Here is a 26,656-nt window from a genome sequence, read left to right on the forward strand (position 1 = left end):
GACAATAAAAAATTAGGTCATGAATCTCTCCGTTTGACGCCTTTGTTCGTTTCGTGCGTAGGTTTCGTTCTGAAACTGGACAATCGACCTTCGGAGACGCTTCACAGATAGACGATCAATTATCAACCTCAGTACGGTGCAGGGTGTACTGCCCTGCGCCGTTTATTACACTGTACCTTCGTGTTACACGCATTCAACCTTTATTTGCTCTTCCACTCACTTCACACATGCCTGCTTTCATACAAAAGATACTTTCGGTTTCGATACTATAATCGCGGTCGTGCCATACATAACGCACATTACTGCGTTGAAAAATGAAACTCCGCAAGCACGTTCAATAAAAAAAAAAAGAAAGAAAAGCTGCTAACTGTCCTCTATGATATAGACTAGATACGTTTCTAGGACAGCACTGCGCATGCACAGAGGCCTGATGTTACTTACCGATTTAACGATGCACTTGCTCGCTGAAAGGCATATTTTTTTGTCCATGGCAGCATTGCTTTGATGCACCAACGTGCCTTTCAAAATGAGTCCCCGCCATCCAATAAGTAAACAAGGAAGACGTCACATTGTAAGCATCAATATTTTATTCATACTGAGACCCTTTCCCTCCGACACATGAAGACAGGCAGCTATGTACAGGCGTAAAGGCAGCTGACTACAATATTCACAGTACAACATACAAACCCCCAAACAAAGTAACAACAAATGTACATGTTACGATCGTGCGCAAAACATTTGTGCCCATTTACATGCACGCCATGGTGCATCAATTAGATTCACGTTACTTTCTGCACAGTTCTTGCTTAAAAAATTAGAGTATGAGAACTGGGTATCCAGGCCTTGAGTTTATTGGGTATGCACACTATTTTTTAAAAATAAGGGTTGTAGCATTAACCCGAAAAACGGCTTGCATTTGACCCACGTGCACTGACGACAACTTGGGGCGATTGCATGAATAAAGCTCTGGGTACCCAATTCTAAAACTCCCTTTGATTCTTACAACAGCACCAGACATGCGCAAATGATTTCACCAATAGAGTTTTAAAACTATGAAGCGGAGAGCATGTGGCCTGCGTAGTAAACATTCCTCTGCAGTACTCCATTTTGCAAGAATCTGGCATTTAAGTGGAAGATGATTAAGCCGAGATAAGGCAGAAAGAGGTGCAAATGTAAGAAAGGAGCCTCCCACCATAAAACAGCATAGCTTGCTCAGTCCTTGGTACCGGGGGTAACATCTCGAATGCATTTAGTCTTTGTTTTGATTTTCGAATGTTTGCCGTCGACAGCTGAAGACAGTCGTTTGACGACAACAGCTGGCTTCCAACAGTAAGCCAACATGTTACATGCATTCTACCTTTTTTTTTTTTCCCTATTGCATTCTCATAACGCTGCATCTACAAATGTGGACACAGGTGATGCCTGGAAACCGAACAAAGACCGAGTGCGCACAAGATTCCACCTCTGAGCAGATATTGTAGGTTCTACTCTAGTGCAAGTTTATTGTGAAATGGAGTACAAGGCATCCCACCAGACACTTTGAACATGTATGTGACTACAGTAAGGTACTAAAGAGAAGTAATCACAGCGAGCTGTACAGGAGTTTGCACAATATTAAAGAAGCACTATGTACATAATCCCTTCAGACGCGAGTTATGATGAACTGTCTGCAAATGTGTCAAATGTACGCAACGTAATTCCAAGGCACTCGATATTATACTTCAAGAAAAAGAAGAGAAGGTAACACATTTTATGCAAGTTTCATTAATTGTAATTATCATGTAATTAAATATCTAATTATTCTGCAGTCAGTCATGTACCTCTTCTGTATAACAAGAATTAAATCGTAGTCTCGAAATGCATGTGCGATTTCTTTTTGGTTGCATTCATTTCGAGGGAAGAAAAATGTTTGACGTTAGTCCAGGAACGTGGCACGTTGAACATTGTAGTGCCTTCCCCAAAGTGATCGTCTGCAGTGATACTCAGCAAGTTGAAGTTAAGTGAAGACACATTAAAGGGACAATAAAGGCAAATAACAATTTATGTCAGAGTGAAAGCTCAATGTACGACAATGTCTAAAACGGCAATATTATCAACAGCAGTGCCCTACTTACCGAGAAATTAAGCTAAATCTATCACATGACGTGCGCCATGAGTGGGACATTTTGGAAATGATCCCAATGACGTGAGAGCATCCAACTACAATTAATCACTAGTAATAAAACTAGCTGCAATAAAAAAAACCTTCCGTGCCTCAAGAGACGTAATAAAATGCTGCTTGTTCGTCTCTGTTTGATTCATGGAAAAAAGAACCTTTTTGGTGTTGCCACGGGGAACGGCGCCCATGGCTCAAAGGTTCGATTTTAACCGAACTGCGCTTCGCCCGGTGCCCGGCTTCGCTCACGCGGTCGCGTAGTTTCAGTATTGCGTACTGCCGCATGTGTTTTGCACACTCGTGAAAGTCGCTCTGACAGAAAGTTCAACAAAATGCTGCATGCATGTGATGTTGCTGGATGCCCGAATGGTGCACGCTGCCGCCAGTGCACACTGCCGCCAGTGCGCGCCGCTGTGCAGTAAAGGCGGGCAACGTTGGGCACGGCGACCGTGATGTCAGAAAGACCGCTTTCAGGCGGGTGATTTGAAGTGCGCTAACGTGATGCGGACCACTAAGAAGTGATTTTATTTCAAAATAAGCACTTTCTTGGCACAAAAGTAGCACTACGAGGTATCTGGACCACTATTTCAACAATAAACGTCGACTTAATATTTGCCTTTAGTGTCCCTTTAACTATGCAGAAAGTTATTCATCCTACGCAAAATGTATTGTGCTCTTTCTTGGCCACTGTCCAAAGAAATGGCAACAGCAAGTTGTGTCCACATACATGGACACTGCGCCTGAAGGGGATAAACTGAACAATGCCAATGCGAAAGAACTACTCGCTCATAGTACTAGAAAACCACACAGAATTTGGGGATACTCCTTCAAGTGCAAAACACAAAAAGCATGTCTATCTTTTAAGGAAGGCAGTCTTCTGAGTCGCAAAAATAAAACCAGCAAGGCATCGCCATTATAGTACATGAAATTCATTCGTGACAAGGAGTGCATCCTTTTTTCTTTTTTACAAATAAAGGCCCGACTTTATGACTATTCCACTAAAGCAAAGCAAGACAATGTGAACCATATGCAAGGACCACATATGAAGCGAGTGCTGCCACGTTGATGACCACTGGTCGTTGCCTTCAACGAAGCATATGCAAGGACACTTGTATCTAGAAGCACTAATGCCACAATCACTGCTCAACCTTTCCTGTGACTGAGTCCTACTCATCACTGGATTCAACTTGGTGATGTTCACAGCACGCGCACACTAACGATATAAGGAACAGGCAGATGGCGAAAGTTGCCAACTCGTCTAAGCTCCAACGCTTGCATCACAGTGTATTATGCCCATACACTGGGCCACAAGTGTGGTGTGTTGTGTCTTAAAATATGTTGCTTGGTTTATGGCTGGTGGGCCCAGGCTTGACAATACTGTTCAAGCTGAAGCCAGAGCCGTACCCAGGAATTTTATCCAGGAAGTGTGTGTGTGTGTAGAACGGCTAACTTTAGCAAATGGTGGTCGCTGTGAAGGTGTGTAAATATTTTAGTATTACCTAAAAATTTAAAGCATGAAAAAATTTGGGAGGGGGGGGATCAGAACCCCCTCAACTAATCCCCAACTATCAGGCGGTAATGAAAGTTCCATCAAATGTCACTCTGTGTAGCAGCACATTGAAAAAAAAACATCGAAAATTCAACAAATAAATATTCTGCGGTTCGGAAATAAAACCTAGAGCCACCAAACTTTCAGTGCTGTCACCTGCCATATGTGAGCTTTACAGCAGATGGGCAGCTGGAAACTTGAAAAACTAAATTAACTCTCGCTGTGCTATTAAAGAAAATTTTGTGCAGGTCTGGCAGATAGAAAAGTTTTCAGTTATGAAACAGTGCCGGGTAGCCTAATGAAGCAGATGAATTCTTCCCCGCATGCATTCCTGCTTAGTATACTTGATCACTTCACCATACATTTTTTTTCTCCGCTGTTCACGTGAACGGCTGTAAATCACAAGTGGCCGATAATAATGGTACCGTTCTTGCTTTTGTCAAGAATGCACCCTGCTATGACATGAGCCTACAGCCAATCAATTTCTCCGGTATAGCACTGAAAAGCCAAACATTAGCAATGATGACTACCGAATGCCCATTTGTCTTGCACAGCTTGGACATGACTCACCGGTCTGTGCTACTGGAGCAACGACGACTAATACAGCCTGAGCAACAACCACCAACTATACAAGCACACCTCTGCAAAATATGCACCGCACTTCACCACACGGGGCAGTTGCTAGTTAGAAATGCTTCAAACCAGATGTCTGAAAAAAGCAGCTCTCATATTTTCTTGCATGAAAACAAAGTTCTGTGCCGTGGACAAAGTGCACCACAAAAAAAGCAAAGGCAACAAGCATGGGGAAACACAGTAGGAGTTCTTAAACCAACCTTCCTACGGAGACAAAGCAAGACTAAACTATATGCGCAAAGAAGATGCATACATCTTAGATTATAACTGTTCACCGGGTCAGAAAACTGCGATGTAATGGCTACAATGAGCAAGTATCAATTAAGTGAGGATAACTGCTAGCGCACCAAAGTGAACTGCAGTTACGTGCTGACTGAATCATTACATTCGAACACACCAGGCACTCATACTTCCCTCTCTGGCACCACACCATGCCATCAGGTTCGTCACTTCGAGAGCACAATGAAGCACAGCCCACTGCTATGGGACACCTGCTACGCTTGGCTAGCTAGCTGGGCACATTGAGCTCAGAAATTGAAAGGCAGCAGCAAAAGAAAGAAACACTGGGAGCATTCCACGTAGTAGTCCCCAGCTGATCATTCATTCCTTCATCAGCTGGCTTCGTGTCGACATCTGTCGGCCGGGCGGCTCGTCGGCATAGCAATGTTTCGCCTTGGGATCACGATACGAGTTCTCGTGATGAACACTCTGTTGCAAAAGCGTAGATACATACACAGATTGTAACCATACTCCCCACCAGTACAAGCCCTATTAAGTACAACGCAGTGGACAACAGCCTTGATCACTGCTCCCTTAATTCTGTCCCATGCGAGAATGTTGATGCAGTTCACGCTGATCTCATAACCACATAACCCATTTGACCAGCTGCTTTCCCTATGTACATTTTTTATGTTGTTCTTTACAGGCGATAGCCGGTTAGACCATGCATCGTTTGAAAATGTACTACACATTCAAAAAGCCCCCATTATCAAGTGACAGATGATAAAAGCAGAGGAGAACAGGGTGAACTTTACGTTTAACACAGCTCCATGCATCACAAGAGAGAACCATACGTACATCAGATGATGTCCTGCACTTTGTGAGGCACAGCTCAAAATGGTCGGTGATGGATGCCACCAACATTTTGAAAGTGTCCGACGCCTTCCCTAGGATCTTCTGCAGTATTGCGATCTGTGTGTGATTGCAAAATGATGCTTTCAAGCGTTAACTGCTCTGAACCAAGAATAGAAAGTGAAAAAGGAGGAAGCAGAAGAACAAAAGCGACAAGTGAGCCCACGCTATACTATGAAAGTCACCCACGCTATACTATGAAACAACTAACTAATAAATGTCTGCAACAGTGTATGAACAAGGAATGAACATATGAGAAGTGACATACATGCACAGATGATTGCACTCGTACATCTTGTCTCACACAATGTTCACCAGAGCCAATGCTTGGGCATGTTTGTAATCCACAACTATGTTTAAAAAGCACAAACCAAACAACAGGATGAAAGAGGCACGTAGCACACAAACAGACACAGCAAACATTGTGTGTGTGCTATGTGCAACTTTCCTTGCGTGTCTGGCTAGCACTTCTAAAACACAGCTTTACTCACATGTACCTTGTTTATGCGCTGTTCTAGATAATGATGAAAAATGAACTAGCCCAAACGAGCACCCTTGTAAAACAACATTGAATTTCTTTTGCTCACTTTCTTCCCAACATAGAGGAAGAAAAAAAAAAGAAATCACTGACAAACTGCTAGAACAATTTACTCCTTAAATTCTGCAAGCAAGACACACCAATTACCATCTGAGCCTAGAGCCGTTATGGAAAGACCCGGGCACGTGCTCAAATGACAGGGAGGTACTGGCTTTGTACTTCTAAGAGCAAAGTTGAAGGAAGGAGTGAAAGCAAGAAAACAATCGCATTGCGCTCAAGTATCGTAATCTGGCCTGACCAATTCTATTGCATTTCCTTGAAGAAGGACCCACTGAGTCTGCGCTTTCACATTGCATTGCAGATGGTACTAGCTACGGTTACTACTAAATATGGCTCCCAAAGGGGATACCCCTAGGGAACTATGAAACACAACCTTCCTAGTATTAGCAAGAGTGCAGCACCCGTTCTGCATGGTTTTCTGAATCATTGAAGGCAACAGCACCTTGCATTATGCAGCTTTCAAGTTTAATGGCAAAAGGCAGGAAAGCTGTATTGGGCCATTTAGGAAATGGCTATGTAGCAACTTATTTTTCGAAGTAACTCTGCCCCTGCAATGAGATTACTGTATTTTATTATTCTGGCAATGCTCAATATTTTGCTTTAGTATCCCTTTAACAAAATCGCCGTTTGAGGCACTATCCGGGTGAGACAAGGGGAAGACTGCTATGCTGCAAAAAAAAAGTGGTTGTCGGCACCTTTTGCGGATGCATGCAGCAGGAGATGCAGTACTCGTAGATGCTGCAGCAACCATTGGGTTGGCACGTATCACAGCAGTAGCGTCGTGTGCTGGAAGCTTCAGCAATGCAACAGCCATTTGATGCCACCTCTGATCTTTGGCAGACGTAACCTATAACGTCAAAACCATTTTTTTCTTTTTAAAACAGTATTCCACTTTCCGTGTCACTGCTACTGGCTAAACTCTGTGTTTGGTAAAGTCTCTGCCTTAAAGGGACATTAAAGGCAAATAACAATTTATGTCAGAGTGAAAGCTCAATGTATGACAACTTCTAAAACGGCAATATTATCAACAGCAGTGCCCTACTTACCGACAAATTAAGCTAAATTTATTACATGCTGAGCGCCACGAGTGGGACATTTTCGAAGTGATCCCGATGACGTATGACAGTCTGCCTACAATAAATCACTAGTAATCAAACTAGCAGAAATAAAAAAAGAACCTTCCGTGCATCAAAAGACGTAATAAAATGCTGTTTCTTCGTTTCCGTTTGATTCATGGAAAAAAGAACCTCTGTGGTGTTGCCATGGGGAACGGCGCGCGTGGTTCAAAAGTTCAGTTTTCGCCGAACTGCGCTTTGCCCGGCGCCCTGCTTCGCTCACGCGGTCGCGTCTCAGTGGTAGTTTTGGTATCGCGTACTGCCGCGTGTGTTTTGCGCGCTCGTGAAAGTCGGTCTGACAGAAAGTTCGACAAAATGCCGCATGCAATGACGCCGGCCCTACGAGCCCTCAGCAGCATACCACGTTCATCGGGGCTCAAGTCGCTGAATTGGAGCCCAGCGTCGCGAGCCAATGTCTTGTTGTCAAGTTCTCCGTCCACATCCATTGCGGCGATTGCGGCAAGCTTCGATGGCCGTTGTTGCTGCTGTGGGTCCCACTACTTTCGCTCGGCTGCTACTAGTGTCGGCGGCAGCGCAGTAAAGGTGGGCAACATCGGGCACGGCAGCAGTGACGTATGAAAGTCGGATTTCAGGCGGGTGATTTGAAGTGCGCTAACGCGATGCGGACGACTAAAACGTGATTTTATTTCAAAATAAGCACTTCCTTGGCATAAAAGTAGCACTACGAGGTTTCTGGACCACTATTTCAACAATCAACGTCGACTTAATATTTGCCTTTAGTGTCCCTTTAACGTATTGGCATATTTCCCGACACCAGCAAGATCAACCTAATACAGGTTCTTTAAGCTCTCCTAGATGTTTCCATTTGGTCTGAAGAATACCATCTATCCATCTCGTGTATGGGAGACCCTTGTTTTCTGGTCCCTTCAGCTTTAGCTAACAATAATTTATGCTCCATTGAAAGATCCAATTGAACCGGCATTCTGCTAACACTGCATCTAAAATAATAGTTTTACAAAACACACGCGCTGCTTTGTTTTCGGGCATTGCAAGCTCTCATTATCGAGAATAATTTATTAAAAATATAAACGAAGCAAAGCTCCTCGAGAGAGAGAGAGAAAAAAAAAGCTTAATTCTAGAATGTATTCAAACATACTCGAAGAACAAGAAAGCCATCCGCTAAGAAAATATGTTGTTCTCGTTCAACTAAACTTCTTTTCATGGCAAATGCCAGACCAAGTGAATCACAAAGTGCAGCACACTTACGGCCAATACCGGCGCACACACAAACCACATTTGCTTCGCGTTAAAAGTCAAACGACACCCGACGTTTCCTCGTCGCACAAGCGACTCGTGTTCCGGCACCGTGCCAAGAGATCGCGTTTAATCAGCTCAGTTCCCGAAGAGAATACTAACAGCGCAACGTAGTACAAATGAACGATAATCGCACGCACAAACATGGGACAGCACATACGATGGGGATTCAAAGGCAAACCGTGCTGCTCACGTTTAGCCAATGAACACCAACAATCGGCGAAATCGTTCGTTTGACGTTCGGTTGCTTCGCAAAACACTTACGTAGAACACGACATTTAAACTTTCGCTCTCTAAATGCGCCGACCCCAAATCGGATCGCGACCGCCAAGCCCCACTTACCTCGGTCATCTGCTACGAGGACTTTTCCTTGAACCGAGTTTCTGCAACTAACGGGGGCACTCGAGTTGTTCTTTTCTTTATCCACATGCCACTTGAAGGAACTCGGCGGTAGAGAAATCTTCCCGAGAGTTTCGTTCGTCTCAACGCTGAGCGAATCCTGAAACCAAAAAAATCACACACGAGGAAATGAGGCGCAGGCGTAGGCCTCACAACTTCTAGATCCGATCCCCGTGTAAACAAACCGGCAGACATGAGCCCGGCAAAGCATTTAAAGGTTTCTCCTAGCCGGGAAAGCACCAAGGAACGATGCCGTACCAATGGACGTGAGCACGAGAAGGCGGCAGACCGTGACCCACCTCAGTTAACAGCGACGATAAGCAGTACAGAAGCGACACGCAGAAGATGACAGCAAGCACAATCCTCTTCTTCAGGAACCTTACAATGACTTTGGTCACCATTTAATTACGTCTTCGGTGACTGTGGCCACAGCACAACTTTTAACGCAGCTGTTAGCTGCTCGCAACGGCCGCGCATCGCTACGAGACGGGTAGCGTCCCCATAGGTAGTGCGACCGTACGCCTCAACCACCTCAACGGCCCTCCGTGTTTAGAAACAAGTGGCTTGAAATGGCTTGCATCTATCCTCAGCCTGGCTCTAATGTTACTTTCGGCTGGACCAGTGGCTTGGCTTGGCTAGTTGTAGCTGCGAGCGTGTCAGAACAAGTCGTAACTGAGATTGAGAACCTTCCGCTGCGCGGGAATGCGCATCGTCTCCCGCCTCTTAGGCGGTGATTAGATTTTGTTTCTTGCAAAGTCACTTTACTGCCTCAAAATGTCGATGCTCGAAAAGCTACAGATTCAGGGCATAAGGAGCTTCGGTCCGCAAGAAGCTGACAGGCAAATTATAACCTTTTTCTCCCCGCTGACGCTAATTCTTGGCAGCAATGGCACGGGCAAGACGACCATCATCGAGTGTCTGCGCAATGCGACTACGGGCGACTTGCCTCCGGGTCAAGGTAAAGTGTTCATCCACGACCCGAAGCTCAACAGTGAGACCGAGGTGAACGCCCAGATTAAATTGAAGTTCATCGACGTCACGGGCTGCGCCAACGTGTTGACGCGAAGTTTCCTTTTGCGTCAAAGCAAGACGAACACTACGTTCAAGACCGTCGACTCAGCGCTTGTCCAGTACGCGAAAGACGGCACGAAGACCGTCGCCACGCCGAGGTGCTTCGACGTCGGCGCCACTGTCATCGAACTTTTGGGCGTCCCGCGTGCCATACTGGAGAACGTCATCTTCTGCCACCAGACTGATTCTAACTGGCCACTCTCAGAGGGTCAGGCGCTCAAGACCAAGTTCGATAACATATTCGCGGCAACCCAGTACATAAAGGCCCTGGAGCAGATTCGCAAGCAGAAAATAGAGTACACAAGCGGCATGAAGATGATGAAGGAAACCATCAAGTTCCTGCAAGCGAACAAGGAGAAAGCCGACGAGTACGAAGATGAGGTCGCAAAGTCCGAGCAGCGACTTGAAGACTGTGCCAGCACGATACGCGACATTCAAGATAGGCTGGAACCGCTGAGCACTGCTTGGAAGGCGCTCGAAGAGAAGCTGGACAAGGAGCGAAACCTTCAGCAAAAGCTCTCTGCTGAAAAGGAGCAGCTTCAGTACACAGAAAACGAGATCAAGCGAATCACATTGAACCTGAAAGATGTCTTTGCCGGTACTGAGGAGCAGTTAAAGCAGGAAATCGAAAATTTTCAAATTAAGATGCTTGAGGACAAGGCATCTCTAGAGAGGGAGAAGACAGCCCTCCAGGAAGCGTGCTCGCTGTTGAGCACAAATAGCGACGAGCACAAAAAGCTGCTGCCCGTGTTGGGTCACTTGCAGAGTGAACAGCAGGCTGTCCAGGAGACATCGCAGAAAGTTGAACTAAAGTTGGAACGACTGAACAAAAACCAATGTTTAAATGTTGATGTCATGTCCAGCGATTCTCTCAAGGACAAGGTTATGGCTGTCCTTGCCGGACTTGAGAGGAAAAAGAATGAAACCCAAAGACGTTTTCAGGATGCAAAGCAGGAAAGTGAGGAGCAGGAGAAGGCTCTGCAAGGAAGAATAGACTCTGCACGTGAGCTGAAGTCAAAGTGTGAGCAGAAACTAGATTCTGCACGAAAAAGCATTGACGAAAACAGCAAGGAGATTATGAGGATTCGCAAGGAACTCCTTGATGCCAAGACTTACAGCTCTCAGGTGAGAGATCTGAACAGTGAGATCGAGAGGTTCAAGCAGGAGATCGGAGCTCTGGAAGGGGAGGACACCCGTGAAGGCCTGCGAGAGAAGATTGACAGCAGCCAAGCACTGAAAGATGAAATCGCCGGCAAGCTGGACAAGCTCAATGCAGACCTCCTTAGTGCCCAGCGTTTCAGTAAAGAGCAGGCGGAGCTCGATAGGATCAGACAGGACATTGAAGAGAAGTCTGCGGCACTTAAATCGCTTATAGATGAGAACAAGGAAAAATTTGCAGAGCTTCTCGGCAGTGTGCCCACATCAGACTTTGGCAAGCGTGTGAAGGAAGTTACAGCACAAATTGAAAGTGATGTCAGTTGCCTCCGGAGCACGGTAAGCAAGCTCCATGCGAAAAAGAGCTCTCTGGAAGCGCAGCTTAAGATGCATGCTGAGGACTTGAGAAACAAGGAGAACGAGCTTGAAAAGAGCCGGAAAAAGATTGTTGCGGTCTGTGGTTCCGAAAACTTGGATGAAAGTATAAGCGACCTCAGTCAGTTCATTGAAAAAGTGCGCGAAGAAACTGGCTCGCTGAGTGGGAAGCTTGCCCTGTACAAAAGTTACGCCAGGTCCCTGAGAGCAAAACCGTGTTGCCCGCTCTGCAAACGAGATTTTGACAAAAGGGAGTTGGTGAAAAACCTCATTGCCGACCTGGAAAAGAGCATCGACACACTTCCCTATGAGACCAAAAGAAAGTCTGACGAGATTTCCGAAAAGGAAAACCTCTTTAATGCCATGCAGCGGCTTAAGGGTGATGAAACAAAGATGGCACAGTTGAGGACTCACGACATTCCAAAGCTGAAGCAGAAGATTGAGAAACTGAAAGCTGAGCAGGCATCCCTGGAAGCTCAACTGGCCAAGGAGGAAGAGATTATGGAAAACCGCCTGTTTGACGTGGCCATGGCGAATTCTGTGGCAAACGAAGCCGAGCACATTGATCGCCTGGAGCTCGACATAAACTCGCTTCGTCGCAGCCTGGCATCCAAGTCGCCCAGATTGCAACAGCTTGGCTCTGTTAAGTCCACGGAAAGCATCCTTTCCGAAATACAGGACCTCACGAGCCAAGGCAAAGTGTATGACAAGAACCTGCATGCCTGCCGTTCCAAGCTGGAACAGCTCCACAGCTTGGACATGTCTCTCAAGGACGCTCAGAGTGCAAAGTTGCGACTCGAGTCAAAAATGAAGGAGGAGTCAATATTGCACGAGCAAAAGACTAAGCTGGAGTCTGATAGTGTGACATTGAAGAGTTCGTTGGAAGCCCTCAGAAAGGAGCTGCAAGAGCACCAACACAAACTGGACAAGGCACAGAAGGCCAAAAGCAATGCAGCAGGCGAAACTGAGAACCTGCTGGACAGACTGCGGTCAGAGGTAAGCCAGCGCGCATTGGAAATAGAGGACCTTCGGAAGCACTTTGACAAGATTCAGGAGTACAGTGCCAGCGGAAACCCTCAGAGGCTGTTAGATGTGAGGAAGAAGCTGGAGTCGCTGAGGGAACATGGTCGAAAACTAGAAACTGAAAAGGAAGAGAAGGCTGCTCATGTGAGGCGCCTTGAGCAAGGTCTGTCGCGGCAGGAACTGAGAGAGCGTGAACTAAAGGACAACTTGCATGTGAAGGAGCTTCAGAAGAGAAAGCAGCAGCATGTTGACAAGATGGAGGAAATCAGGGATGACATGAGGCGCTGCGGGCTGGGAAACCTCGATGCCGAGAAGCAGAAGATTTTAGAAAAGATTGAGAAGCTCAAAAGGGACAAGAGAGCAACGGAGATTCAGGAAGGCGAGCTCAGGGTGAAGATCGCCGCTGCCAAGAAGGAGCTCAGCGGGCACTTCAAGGACGCCGGGAAAAAATACACGAAAGCGCTGACTGAGATGCACGTGAAGGAGTTCATAAGCAAGGACCTTGACATGTACTACCGAGCTCTCAACTATGCCGTGCTGAAGTACCACGAGCAGAAGATGAAGGACATCAACCGCGTCATCAAGGAGCTCTGGCAGGACACCTACTGCGGCGATGACATTGACTACATCCAGATCAGGACCGACACGGACAACAAGGGCCTTGAGAGCTCTCGCCGTTCCTACAACTACCGGGTGGTCATGGTGAAGGGAAAAGTGGAGCAGGACATGCGATGCCGCTGCAGCGCGGGCCAGAAGGTGCTTGCGTCGCTCATCATTCGGCTGGCACTTGCAGAGAACTTCTGCCACAACTGCGGCATACTCGCTCTGGACGAGCCGACCACGAACCTGGACCGGAGCAACATCCATGGCCTTGCGTTGTCGTTGGGAAAGATTGTCCAGGCACGTATGAACCAACGAAACTTCCAGATGATCGTCATCACCCACGACGAAGAGTTTATGCGGCTCCTGAGTGAGCGCAACGGTCACGCCGAGTACTTTTACAAGGTCGAGAAGTCCGACGAAGGCTGCTCACGCCTGACCAAGTGCCGGCTCAGCACCATCATGTAGCCTCCACATTTTTCAAGACTTTGTGTTCCACAAGACTGTGATAAGAGTGTTACACGTGTAGGGATGTGTGTGTACAAGAAAGCAGGAAAGCTTCTTGTTATATACGTTATGAGAAGACTGAATATTATTTTCTAAATTAATAACTGTATTCTGTGCCTTAGTTATTAAACGTTGCTAGTACTTCAGATTCTGGAAATGTTAGTGTGGAGATCATTACACCACAATTCATCTTGTCATGCCAGCCAGGCAAGGTACGACATGTGGGCTGATTCATCATCGAACGGTACAGTAATTCTGCAGCCAGAGGAGAATGAGGCATTAGTGCTTCGCTGCGGAAAGGAACATCTGGCATAGTGAGAACGAGGGGTTGGGCCAGTTGGGTTGGGCCAGTTGGCTATTAAGGCACACTTGACACAAAATACATTTGAGAAGTGTGGAAATGCAGTAAGGAATACCATGATCTGTTTTGATCACGGTACCAGCTTGTGCTTGGATATTCATAGTTAAAACCATGCACAGTGTGAAGGACAAAGACTACTTTCGTGTGTTTATGCACGATCTGTTCCTTTATGCTGCAGTATCACTATCTTGTAGTAATGTGTGTCCTCTTTTCAAGTCATTGTCCCTCGCGCTGTATGTGGTTTGAACTGTTTGAATATCTGTCAAGTGCATGCCACTGTGGTTGAAGGATGCATCAGCATACACTGGTATGAAATTCAAGGCTGTGGATCAGTTTCATAGCTTGCACATGCAAGCCTTTTTGTTTGGATTTGAACTTTTATAACATATAGCAAGCTGCGATAACGATCTTTGATAAGTTGCTATTCCAATGGGATAAGCAAATTGATTTTCCATTAATTGCACCAATGCCTCCTTTACTAGATGCTTACAACTTTGCCCACTTTGCGTATCAGGGTGGAGGTTCCTTGTATTTCAGTGTAGTCTATGCAAGAAGTGCTTGCAGCTGACACTACTTCTGGTAGTGTCAGAAGTGACGTCATCAGTAATTGGCAGTGTCTATGATGGAAGCTGCCTACGGGACAGCAGTAGACTTTCTTGTAACCTTGGAGGCATGGAGTGCGCACGCGCACTCCTATGCCTCCAAACACATGCGCGGGACTTCGGTTCATTGCCCTTTCTAAACTTTATGAGCCATGTGTCGTGATGTTCATTATCCTTGAGGTAAAACGGTAAGTGTGAAATTACACACACTACTTACACACCCTGCTATTTTGCATGTGCGGTGCATTAATTGTGGCACACAGCACCATATATGCTGCCGAAAACATTAGTCACGCTTTCCAAGCTCTTGTTGTTTCTAGATGCCAGTGCACATGAACTGGTGGTGAAACGAGGCTGATTGAAGTGGGAAACTTGAAAGAAAATGCGCTCGGGCTGCCGGCTTCCTCTCGTTAGAGCAAGGTTCCGTGAAGCCAGGTGGCATCAGGTGATCCAACTTAGCATGTCGCAACGACTCCAGCGCCCGTGTCTCCACTGGTGGGCCTCGAGTACAGTAACACTAAAGAGATGCAGAAAGAACTGTAGTGGCAAATTATCTTATTACGATCACATTCATGCCATTCTTGCTGTGAACTGAGCATTTAACAAGTGAGGAAATATCGAAAAACTGGAGGGTATGTACAAACGCCCCTTCATGTTTCTCGTAGTGATCATAAACGCAGTCCGGTCGGCATTTGTCGAGAGCTATTCATCGTGATATCCTACTCATTCATTTTAGGGGCGAAGCTCCTTAAAGCGGCACCCGTTCGTCCCCGTCGTAGTGCGTAACCAGTCTTAACGCTAGTACCAGATCTTGACCTCCAAGGTGGTGCCGGTGGGAGATTTCTCCTGTGCGTTGTTGAACAATGAAAAATTCGCAGCGTGCACGTTAACTAAAAGCCGAATTCTTCTGTCTCTCATTCCCCATTAGCAGCCATTGGCATGTTCCAGTAGGAAACGTTAGTAGAAGTAGAAGTGTAAGTGTTAGCTAAAAGCCGACTTCTTCTGTCTCTCATTCCCATTAGCAGCCATTGTTTACCTCCAAGGTAGTGCCTGGTGAGATTTCTCCTGTGCGTGATTAAACAATAAAAATTTTGTTCAAAACGCCGTTGATTGATGAAATAAACCAACGAAAGACGCCAGATGTTTTCTAAAAGCAAAACGAAAGACGCCAGCTGCTTAAAGGGCCCCTGACAGCCGATTTCTTGTTTGTGACATTTATGTTGTAATAAGTAGGTCTATGTCTTGTAATCACGGAATGACACCGTAAATCCTCCAACGTGATGTCTAAATAATCCTAGCAGCGTTAATTGTGGTCATTTTTAGTGTAGGTTCAAAACGCGCGCCGAAAGAGGATAAGAAACTAGCGCCGCGCCGCGGCGGTCGCGCCTCGGGGCACGCGTGATGACGTGCGCTCAGTATTGGGTGACGTCACACACGCGCTTGTTGAACTGCCAGTTGGAGAACACACACACGGAGAGCTCACGCTGCCTGCAGACACGTACCGAAGAAGGAGAAGGTGGGAAAGCAAACATGCTTCGAAATATACCACAGTGCATGCACCGCGCATATTTCTGTCTGTGACGTCGACAACACTTGCTTTACCTCTGCAACGTCACAAGGGGCCTACGTCTACGTCATACTAGTGGTTATGTTGATAGGAGTTCAAAATTCAGATGAGCACTCAGGCTTACTTTAAAACCAAATTAAAATATCTTAAAGGCAACGCTCGTCACTCATAATCGGTCAGAAGTGCCCCCGCATGCAGGACTATCAAACAACACAAGCATCTCGAGTTTCCAAATTCGGTGTCAGGGGTCCTTTAACGAAAGACGCCAGACTGTGCAGCTCACGATGCTCAAATCAGCCAGCAGCCGTGTACTTTTCGTATGTGGCATCATTTGTAGAGAGAAGAGGGAGCGATTTCTAGCAGATTGAGAATTGTAAATTCCAGACCGTGTGCTGCGCTATCATGTTTGGCTTGAGTGTTCTCGGGAACCTCGACTACCGATCGGAGTTTTCTGACCATGCTCAGAAAGTGTTGCAGGGCCCCTTTAAGGTGGAATCTTGATTAAGCTAGGATATTTGTTTCTATACTGTAAAAAACAAGGAACCTACCCTGTACAAGTGCAAATCAAGCCTTTGGAAGGGCTGGATTTTGGGATAGTTGGGCACTGTGGACACTATGTTTATTGGAAATGCAGTTTTCTTTATCTGCAATAAAAGAATGTATGATTGTGCCCAAGGTACCCTGCAGTAGTCCAGTAAAAGCCTGGACGTGACATGGCAGAGTGATAAGGAGTGTTATCAGTTCCTGTGCAATCATATCGAGATACTGCAAAGAGGCAAGCACGCATGGAGACCACGACTGCTACTCAGGCCAAAGCACAAAAGTAACAATACTGAACAATCCGGAATAAGGGGACAACTGCCAGACTTGCTGTATCCTGTTATTCACATAGAGCACACTCTTGTTTAACAGAGCTACTGAGGTCGTGCTTACGCACTTGTTCAGCTTCCTTCAATTAATGCTGCTTCATTACGATTTAGCTAGGTTAGTGACACGGATGTCAAAACTCCAGAACCGAGCGTTCACACCTCTCATACAACACCCCTTTCTTTATCCCTGCTTTTTTCTTTCTATATTTTTCTCTGTAGTCTTTTTTGTCTATTCCCATTATTTCTGAATTTTTCTCTCTCAGTGAACCAGTGGAGAGTAGAGAGATTTGTCCAATATCTGTGGCACATACCCGTTCATGATGATGATAGTTTTCCCGATTTAAGCTTCGCTGATGAGGAATTGTCAGATGTAGAGAACTACAGAGACAAAATCACTCTTGCAGTCATTTGATTTTATTCTATTGCATGAACTATCGTTCATCTTCTATGTAAAGTACCCATCTTGCAGAATGACTTCCTTGTACATCGATACTTCTTGAAGTTGACCGCTTTCAGAGCAATCATGACGGGTTCCTTCTACCGTGTACTCCACCGTGCTCTTTTTATAGCTGTTGCCCGTCAACAATTCCCCAAGCTCTTTGAAGTCTTGCTTTCAACGCTGAACCACGAGATTTGCAGCACAACATTCCATATGAAAAAAAAGTTTCTAAAATTTTTGTGTACACCATACTCCAGACAAATCTCTACAGTTCCATAGTCTGGTTGAGATTATCTGATCTCAGAGACATCTGTACTAGAAAAAAATATCGTAGTTAGGACTTGAGCAAACATTATAATTGTAGTGTTGCCATTGAGCTTCTTTCGATAGAGGACATTTCAACGGTGCCACAACGAAGAACCACACCCGTCTTAGTAGACGTCGAGGTGCCACTGTCCACAAACGCCAACCGTCAGTGTTGCCAGATATGCTGTTAAGTTTGAGACAAATACCAGCTCCTATTCTTAATTCACGAAAACAATATTTTAAAAACTAGTTGTGAACAATTAACCCGCCATTTCATCATGAGAGATGCTTTTTTTTTTTTGCAGTTTGTTCCCATCTGTACACTAAGCTCCACCTATACTAAGCATTTCAAGAAATCACACTGTACAATTAGCAGAAGCGCTACTACCACATGTTGAAGCCTTTTAGTAGAAATCACTGCCTTTATTTGTCGTGAACTGTGCTAACAACCATTTCGTCGCTGTAGAAGAGTACTACAAGAGACCATTTTAGTCCATTTGAAAAAGCGACCTTTGTATGCAGTGGGAAGTTTAATCTTGGACAGGAAGCAGGAGACAGAAGACAATGAAAGTGAGAAACTGTTAGTTTTCACCATCCATAAGATCTTTATTCTCCAAGCACATTATAAGGATCATACCACACAATGTGCAGACAATGGTTTCACATTAAAACAGCAGCACATACGCATCGTTATAATAAAACGCAAGCTATACGAGAGCTCGTTGCAGGCCAGTCAGTCCGTCAGTCTACAAATTGACGGCGACGCAAAAATGACGAGAACAGGTAGAGAGACGCAGTGCCAGCCAAAACTGTCCAATGAATGAGCCGTGACCTTTCTGGTAGATAACGCATTTTGCTGATGTGCAAACTCGCACTTGCGAGCGACTAGCAAACGTGCCCAGCAGGGCCCACAGCAAGTTTAAGGTCACCAGAATTTGTATTGCATAGATTTGGACTGACAATACTGGCTGTATCACGTGCGTGTCTGTATTCGCCGAGACATCGATTTTTCCTGCAGCGAAGCTACGTCACGACAGCAATGTTCTGTCGAGTGTAATGCTCCAGGATGATGACATCTCGCAGAGTTTGTTTTCGGTTTGTACTTTGCCCGACCTGTCACATGCGTTCCTCTGTACTTGGGTTCATCTACATCGTGTCTTTCCACGACAGTTTGTTCATCAAAAGGATTACACGAAGTACCTTGCATATCTGCTACAAGGTATATAAAAACGACTGCCTTTGTTAATAGTTAAAAAAATATAAAATAAATGTGAGAAAGCGTGATCAGAACCAATGCCCACAGTGCCGTTAAACTGCATCATATAAAAACCTAGGCGATAAGTTAAAACTACACACAATGACATGTCTCTTTGCCCATTATCATGGTCGTCGAAGTTTTCTGAAAAGGAAAGAAGAAGAAAATTACTACAACAGGTTCCTAGTTCGCTAAAAGCGTAAAGATTACGCAATTACTCATGCACTACAAATAGGGCGACGCTGTCTCGTTCACACTTACGTGCGAATGCTTGGCAGTTTGTAGCTCTTGGGCTGCAGATTTCTCCTGGATGACCGCCCCGTTGAGGACCGCGTGGCACCTTCTTCGTCTGTTGCTGAAATGGAAGAAGAGGAATGCCACATTCAAATTCTGTGCGAATAATCGAATTCGCTTCAGCATGCATTTAAAACTCAATTTCGAAGGATTCGAAATGTACTAACACATATTTTACCACTTGAAAAGGTGGTTTCACCGCAATGTGGGGCAGTTGTGCCATGAAACCACCTACTGTAAGATCCCGAGCAAACGCCCCACCCAAGGAGGTTGAAAAAAAACAAACTTCTGGAGTGGAGGCGGCGCGCTGCCGCTGAAGCCGACGACCGCCATATTGCTCCAGGCAGAAAACATGTGGGTCGTCGCTTGAGCCCGCGCGGAAGTTCCACAGATGGCGAATTTCTCCACTCCTTTGGTGACAAGCGAGTGTTGTGGGTGTATCATTTGTTGGACTGCGTGTTGGACTGCGATCCACTCGATAACCACATTTACAATTTATCAAAGATTGCCAAGCTGTACACAAAAAACGCTGGGTTTGCGCGGAGTGCGCAGCACAGTAACAGCGAAAGCTGGAAGAATGGCCTTTCTAGAGCCCGTTCTAAACTGGGGAAACTAACACAAGTACACTTGCAAGGTACCCACTACGCCGCAAATTATAATTTTTGTGAAGTAGGGAAGCAATCACTATGCCATTATTAGTCTTTCTGCGGATAAGCGAGGTACCCGCTACACATCTGTAAGGCATTATGTGAACTTTGTTGATGCTGTCTGTGGCTGATGACGATGAAGAAATATGGCTGAGCCTTTTGTAATGGATTTGAAGCAATTAACGATCTGGTCACTCGTTGCACGATTAGCATTGTGTGACGCTTGGTCGTTATTTTACTCTTCTGACACGCTATATTACACATTTAATGCAATTCCTTGGCCGACATGCGCCTGTAAGGATGTTTTTGCAAAGGAGTTCCAGTCACTAGCGTGGCTCTGTGGTACAATACTTGACTGCCACGCTGAGGACCCGGGTTCAAATCCCATCTGAGCCTGTTTATTTTTATTTATTTCATTTTTTCTTATTTCGCGCGATACTAGTTACAAACACCGGCGGCGGCTGTTGTGATCTGATAACAGCTTTCGCTGTAAAATCAAGCTTCACCACATTTCAAAAGAAATCAATAGGAAAAAAATTCGGCAGATCCCACGCGTTGTGGGAATCTGTTTCATGCGAAGCAGTGAGCGAGTACGCCAGAATTACCAAAACTAAGTGCACATTATGGTGCAACCATGTGGATTTCATGCGTAACTTTCGTTAATGTATTCCTCTGGGGTCGAACAATGCTTCAATATAGCTTGCTGAAGCATAGGAATACAAATGTAATGTTTATTACACTGCTATAAAAGCGGAGCCAACACTGGAACCACAGACAGTTAATCTGATACGACGCCGGTATCATAGAAGTACATACGTACTGTGCACTGCTTTATTGCAAAATTAGATAGCCAGCACCACAACCACAGTTGACGTAGCACCGACATTACGCCTGCATAGGCTGTTTTTCCAAACCAGTCTGTGGTAGAAAACTTGATTGCCACGCAGAATGTTTGGGTTCGATTCCTGCTGTGATCCTAATATTTATTTTTTCCATTCGTCGGGTCAATGCTGCCGACGTCGGTTTTTCTTAACGCTCTCGCATTTAAATTACTAATGTCTGTTTTCGCCGTTCCTGGGTAGATATAAATTGTCAATCACCTGTGGCACTTAACCATACACCGCGGCCAGTGGTAAACTGGCATGTGCCACACGTGTCTGGAGGATAGGGTTTGACGACGTACGCAACAGGATTTTCCCGTTATTCATGTCATGGTCCGACATCCATATTCGTCAAATCCTCTTACCCTCCCAAGCAGATTTTGGTCTACACCAAGTTAAGGAGGCGATCATGAGATCACCCAGGTGTAGGCGGCTAGGTAATAGATTCGTAGGTAGAAACGCCGAATGTGCCAAAGGTTCATTCGCTAATAAATTCTTCGCATTTAAAAACTCCCAGAGCGGAGTAAGAACGCGGCTGACAAGGATTTGTCTTTAAAAATTTGTAGACGAGCGTAAACAAGAGCAGCAAGCTAGTCAATTCATCTGCTTTCGTATCTCTTCTTTTGCTGTGTTTAGTTTTTAAGGACGCGTGTTTCATTCGGTTAGTTTCGTGACTGTCTGCGTTATGATGTATTCTGAAGTTATTTTGGATTTGTAGCTTTATCTATTCACGTATAAACCACGTTGTATATGCTTCTTTTTTCTTTTGAAATTGTATAAAAGCCAGGGATGAATAAAATTTTATGTACCACTTATTAACTCCACCTTGTGCTTCATTTCGGGAATGCTGCAAGCGAATTCTACGTGTTATCAGGCACGCTTCAGCCCATGTATTATGGCGTAAAAAACTGCCTTCTTCAATCTTGCAGGACCAAAAAAAAAAAATTGGGTCAAATAAGTGACACTAACTATCCCGTTCTCATGCTGAAATGCCCCCGCGGAAGCTCCCAATTACGCTGCCCGTGCTCAAGCTGTGCTGCCTGTTGCCTGGAGCAAGATGGCTGCCAACCGGTTTACCAGGCTTCACCCGCTCGCGTGGGCGCGCATAGGGGACCTCCGCTCCAGAACTTTTTTTTAAACCTCCTTGGCCCCACCCTACAGTGAAAGATAATCCAAGGAGTTTTGGGGGGGGGGGGGATGCTTGCTCGGTCATGGATCAAAATTCAAAATGGCGGTGGAAGAGCAGCTCAGAATAAAGACGGCACACTGATGCTGGTCTGAAAGCTGTTGCCAACCAAACCAACCAATCCACTGATCCAACAAAATATGCGATAATAGTTGCGCCAAGTGACAAGTAACCATTATGGTCTGTGAAACCAGGCTACCATGAAACAAAGTCAAAGCCAATGCAATATTCTTTTGGTGCCGTCTGTTATGTTCAATGTAACTATTCCTACAAGGAGTAGACATAGGCTGTAAAAACAAACAAACAAAAAATCGGGAAAGCACGTTATTGTATTAGCGCATCACTAATACCTACAGCTATTCCACTAGTAAGAATTAAATTAGGCTTTACAAGATTGGTATTTCATCTGCAATGTAGTTTTATGCAATGTTTTCGAGCTGAATGTAAATGTGTTCAAGATAAACCAAATTTAATCAAAGAACAAAGCTCTGTCTGTGGAAACAATAGGATGACAGCTTTGTCTCCCTGAGCCAATTGACCTACAAGAAAATTTATTGCATATTAAAATCTGCATAAAAAACAGGACGAGTAGATATTTACATGAAGTTCAGCCACAAGATAGAAGAAATATCTTCAGAACCCACGTCCCCCTGTTGAACTTGGCAAGAATGTACAAGCATACAGCTGCTCACAGTTGGATTAGTACAGTAAAACCTCGGTGATACGAATCTCGCGGGGTGACCAAAAATATTCGTATCATCCGAAATTCGTATCACCAGAAAACATTGAAAATCAGTATGAGACAAAAGAAAGTTGGCATATGTTTTGATTCAGTGTTTCTCAGGGCCGCAGCGACATCATGAACAGCTCTGAATGATTGCCAGTAAAGTTTTTAGATGTCAACAATCATACTTGTACTCGTAAACACACGGTTCATGTACGCCTGTGTAATTAATGAAGCAGATGTGTTGCGACCCGTGACCGCTTGTAGCCTCCTCTTAATCTTGCTACGCTTTTCTGCATGACCCAGAGCACTGCGGCGAAAGTCACTTAAGAGCTTTGCACGCGACAGATGAAGGAAAAAATATTTTAGAATCGCTGTCCTTTGATGCTGTTATTTTCGTATCGCGGTGGTGTTGGGAGTGCTTTTCGGGAGATTTACGGCTTTGCCCGCACAATCGAGAGGTTTGCTGACACTTAGGGAGACTCCCGTGCAAATCGGAGAGTTGGCAGGTGTGCGCGTGTGTTGCGAGACCTAGCTCCTTTGCTAAGACCGTCCGTTTCATCTCTTGGGGTCTTCGTTCACCTTTCATGGGACTTCATGACGGACCCGCAGCCCGTTTGTCTTGTTTCATAGAACATCTGATTGCGTGGGCATGTCTTGCATCGACGTGGCAGGCACGTGTTTACACAGTGCAAACACGCTGCTGCCTCGAGCACAGGAGCACGCGTCAACGCGTCGGGGGGAAAAAAAATGCGACGTCAACGTCTGTAATCTAAACGCGAAGGCGCATAAAGGCCTCCAAGATTCGCCTCCAAGAACCTTAATACTACAGTAAAAACGCGTTAATTCAGATTTCACGGGACCGGAAAAAAAAAAAAAAATGTTCGAATTAACTGAATGCCAGTACATACTCCATTTGCATAAGAGCAGTGTAAAAGCCACGATTTGTCATTCGCGACTTCATTTACAATGTGACTGGGCCCAAGACTACCGTGTCTTAAGCCGAAACGCGCTCTGACCACCAACACCACGACAAGCACGTAGGCGATAATCATTTTGCCAGAAAAATGACTGGCAATGTAGGTCATTTCAATGTCCGGCAACGTCCATCATAACGTAGCAAGAGAGCTTTATGCAGGCATGCAGACTGTGGCTGAAACTAGTAATTTTCAACAGCTTCTAGTATAGTGGAATTTTGTAATGTTGCGCACACATTGTGATACTCTGTGGACGAAACAGCGGTCGCTAAAGACACGATCTTGGCGTCCACGCATTTCTGAAGGCTTGCGCGCACGGCCTATGCCCAGAGTCTAAACGAAACTGCAGAGCACCACATCTGCTAGAAAATAAACCTGGCTTGCTAATGCACAGTCGTGGATGGCTATTCCGCAGTTAAGACACGTGGCAAAAACGAAACTACTTGTCGAAGCTTTGATCCCAGTCGCTATCAATGCAATCATAGACACAGCCCATGCAATTTGAGCGCGTCGAGTAAAACTGAAAAGGAAACAAGTTTTGCTGCAGCCACTGAAGCCATGGTCACCAACAATGCTATTATGGTAAAACTGTTAATGGCGACCATGCCTTTGCAAAGGGCCACGGCCGTTTTGGTTTCGTTGTGAACGCCATGTGCGGTGTTACGTGCTTGCTGTGCTCCAAGGATCATCCGAATCAACCGGGTTGCGGCCAAATATGACCGAATTAACGAGAGTGATTCCATTAAACAATACATATTGTTACAAGAAAACGTATATTTACAAATATATACAAGCAGAAATAGACGCTGAGACAATGGCGGACCAGAGCCTGTCCTTTCAGCACTTCGTCGTTGTCCCCCTTTCAGAGTGGGTCCCACTACCACCTTGAGCCACTGGCCCACTGCTACCTTGTGACACTACCCCGCGGCGTAAAAGCGCCGACCCGGCGCTGGTCACGGAAGTAGTGAGGTGGTCGGCACATATGGTTTCAGTCTTGCGACGTGCACAACAGTGGATGGCGTTGGCGTTGACTGCACTGAATCGGCGACTCGCTGTATTTCATATGTGAGGTCAGTGACCTTCCGCAGGACTTTGTATGGTCCGTCATAGCGAAATAACAGCTTTTCTGAGAGACCGATGCGACGACATGGGGTCCACAATAGGACAAGTGAACCGGGTTCATAAGAGACATCTCGGTGTCGGCGATCATACAGGTCTTTTTGAGAGGCCTGAGATGCTGTGAGGCGCTCTCGGGCAATCTGTCGTGCTGTGTCGGCTCGGGCAATGGCATCGAGAACGTATGTGACAGGCGAGTTCGAGCCAGTGGGAAGCAGCGTGTCAAGAGGGAGGGATGGCTCACGTCCATACAGAAGATAAAACGGGGAATAACCTGTGGTGTCATGCCTGGAGGAGTTGTAAGCGAATGTGACGTAGGGTAACGTTGCGTCCCAGTCGCGGTGGTCGGCAGAAGCGTACATCGACAACATGTCGGTGAGAGTGCGGTTCAGGCGCTCCGTAAGCCCATTAGTTTGCGGGTGGTATGCCGTTGTGAATTTGTGGTTCGTAGAACAGGAACGAACAATGTCCTGGATGACGCGGGACAAGAAGTATCGGCCTTGGTCGGTGAGAAGCTGGCGAGGAGCACCGTGATGCAAGATGATGTCATGCAGTAGAAAGTCGGCGACATCAGTTGCGCAGCTGGTGGGAAGAGCGCGGGTAATGGCGTAACGTGTGGCGTAGTCAGTCGCTACGGCGACCCACTTGTTCCCGGATGCAGAAGTGGGGAATGGTCCGAGGAGGTCGAGCCCGACGCGGTAGAATGGTTCGGCGGGGATGTCAATAGGCTGGAGGTGTCCGGCTGGAAGCATTGTTGGTCGTTTTCGACGTTGAGAGAGGTCGCAGCTGCTGACGTACTTTTGCACGGAGCGATAAAGGCCTGGCCAGAAGAAACGGCGCCGGACGCGATCGTAAGTGCGTGTAACTCCAAGGTGACCGGCGGTAGGTTCATCATGGAGCTGGCGAAGAACATCTGCCCGCAAATGGGAAGGCACGACGAGAAGGCGTTCAGGGCCGTGGGGGCGCATATTGTGGCGGTATAGAACACCGTCGTGAAGGCAGTACAAGTGTAGAGAACTGCTTGGAGTTCCGGAACTCAGACTGTCAATGATGGGACGTAAAACCGAGTCGCGGCGTTGCTCACAACCTATATCGAGGAAGTCTGATATTGAGAATACCCCAGACTCAGCGGGTCCCTCTGCGGTGTTGGGTGGATCCACTGGGTACCGTGACAGACAATCGGCGTCCTGATGGAGTTGGCCGGATTTGTAAACCACCGAGAAGGTGTATTCTTGAAGGCGGAGAGACCAACGACCGAGGCGGCCCGTGGGATCCTTGAGCGAAGAGAGCCAGCACAGGGCGTGATGGTCAGTTACAACAGTAAAGCTGCGGCCGTACAGGTATGGGCGAAACTTAGCAACTGCCCAAACTAGAGCAAGGCACTCTCTTTCGGTGATTGAATAGTTCTTCTCCGCTGTGGACAACAGTCGGCTGGCGTAGGCGATGACGCAGTCTCGTCCGTGTTGACGCTGAGCGAGAACAGCACCAATCCCATGGCCACTCGCGTCGGTGCGAACCTCCGTCGGGGCGGTGGGATCAAAGTGGGCTAATACTGGAGAAGTTGTGAGGGCTGTAACGAGCGCCGAAAACGCAGCAGCTTGAGGCGAACCCCAAGTAAAGTTGGCGTCTTTCTTGAGTAGTTCTGTGAGAGGACGCGCAATATCGGCAAAATTCCGGATGAAGCGGCGGAAATAGGAACACAACCCGAGAAAGCTGCGGACATCTTTAGCCGAACAAGGTACGGGAAATTGTGTCACTGCGCGAATTTTGTCGGGATCAGGCTGGACGCCAGCTGCGTTAACGAGGTGACCCAGTACAGTTATTTCACGACGGCCAAAACGGCATT

General features: G+C 46.2%; 3 protein-coding genes across 4 annotated transcripts in view; 1 reads left to right on the forward strand and 2 right to left on the reverse strand.

Moving 5' to 3' along the window:
- Positions 1-569: 569 nt before the first annotated feature.
- LOC119390123 (SREBP regulating gene protein) lies at positions 570-9,412 on the reverse strand. The gene is made up of 5 exons (XM_037657679.2): positions 9,155-9,412; positions 8,799-8,955; positions 6,762-6,913; positions 5,415-5,528; positions 570-5,045 (listed from the first exon to the last, which is right to left on the reverse strand). Exons 1-5 carry the CDS (start codon positions 9,254-9,256, stop codon positions 4,938-4,940), a joined length of 633 nt encoding a protein of 210 aa, XP_037513607.1. The 5' UTR covers positions 9,257-9,412; the 3' UTR covers positions 570-4,937.
- A 129-nt stretch (positions 9,413-9,541) lies between these two features.
- LOC119390119 (DNA repair protein RAD50) lies at positions 9,542-13,750 on the forward strand. The gene has a single exon (XM_037657671.2). The coding sequence runs from the start codon at positions 9,630-9,632 to the stop codon at positions 13,545-13,547; it is 3,918 nt and encodes a 1,305-aa protein (XP_037513599.1). The 5' UTR covers positions 9,542-9,629; the 3' UTR covers positions 13,548-13,750.
- A 5,051-nt stretch (positions 13,751-18,801) lies between these two features.
- LOC119390121 (uncharacterized) overlaps positions 18,802-26,656 on the reverse strand; it is a 32,607-nt gene continuing 24,752 nt past the window's right edge. The window contains exons 13-14 of one of the 2 annotated variants that reach the window (XM_037657677.2): positions 19,247-19,340; positions 18,802-19,129 (exon numbers count right to left, since the gene is read on the reverse strand). In XM_037657677.2, coding sequence (XP_037513605.1) covers positions 19,111-19,129; positions 19,247-19,340 — 113 coding nt within the window. In that variant the 3' untranslated portion in view covers positions 18,802-19,110. The remainder of the gene's footprint in view (positions 19,130-19,246; positions 19,341-26,656) is intronic. The other variant, XM_037657675.2, reaches the window with a different exon arrangement.

This window comes from Rhipicephalus sanguineus, chromosome 4, assembly GCF_013339695.2.
Source record: "Rhipicephalus sanguineus isolate Rsan-2018 chromosome 4, BIME_Rsan_1.4, whole genome shotgun sequence".
Taxonomy (NCBI): Eukaryota; Metazoa; Arthropoda; class Arachnida; order Ixodida; family Ixodidae; genus Rhipicephalus; species Rhipicephalus sanguineus.

What these genes read in the sequence shown, in the direction of transcription:
- LOC119390119 (XM_037657671.2), top strand. Translation starts at nt 9,630, where the DNA reads ATGTCGATGCTCGAAAAGCTACAGATTCAGGGCATAAGGAGCTTCGGT.
- LOC119390123 (XM_037657679.2), bottom strand. Translation starts at nt 9,256, where the DNA reads ATGGTGACCAAAGTCATTGTAAGGTTCCTGAAGAAGAGGATTGTGCTT. An exon ending in CCTCGTAGCAGATGACCGAG is followed by an intron (nt 6,914 to 8,798) that starts GTAAGTGGGGCT and finishes TTGACGTTATAG; the next exon opens with GTTACGTCTGCCAAAGATCA. An exon ending in AGTGCAGGACATCATCTGAT is followed by an intron (nt 5,046 to 5,414) that starts GTACGTATGGTT and finishes CTTTTGCAACAG; the next exon opens with AGTGTTCATCACGAGAACTC.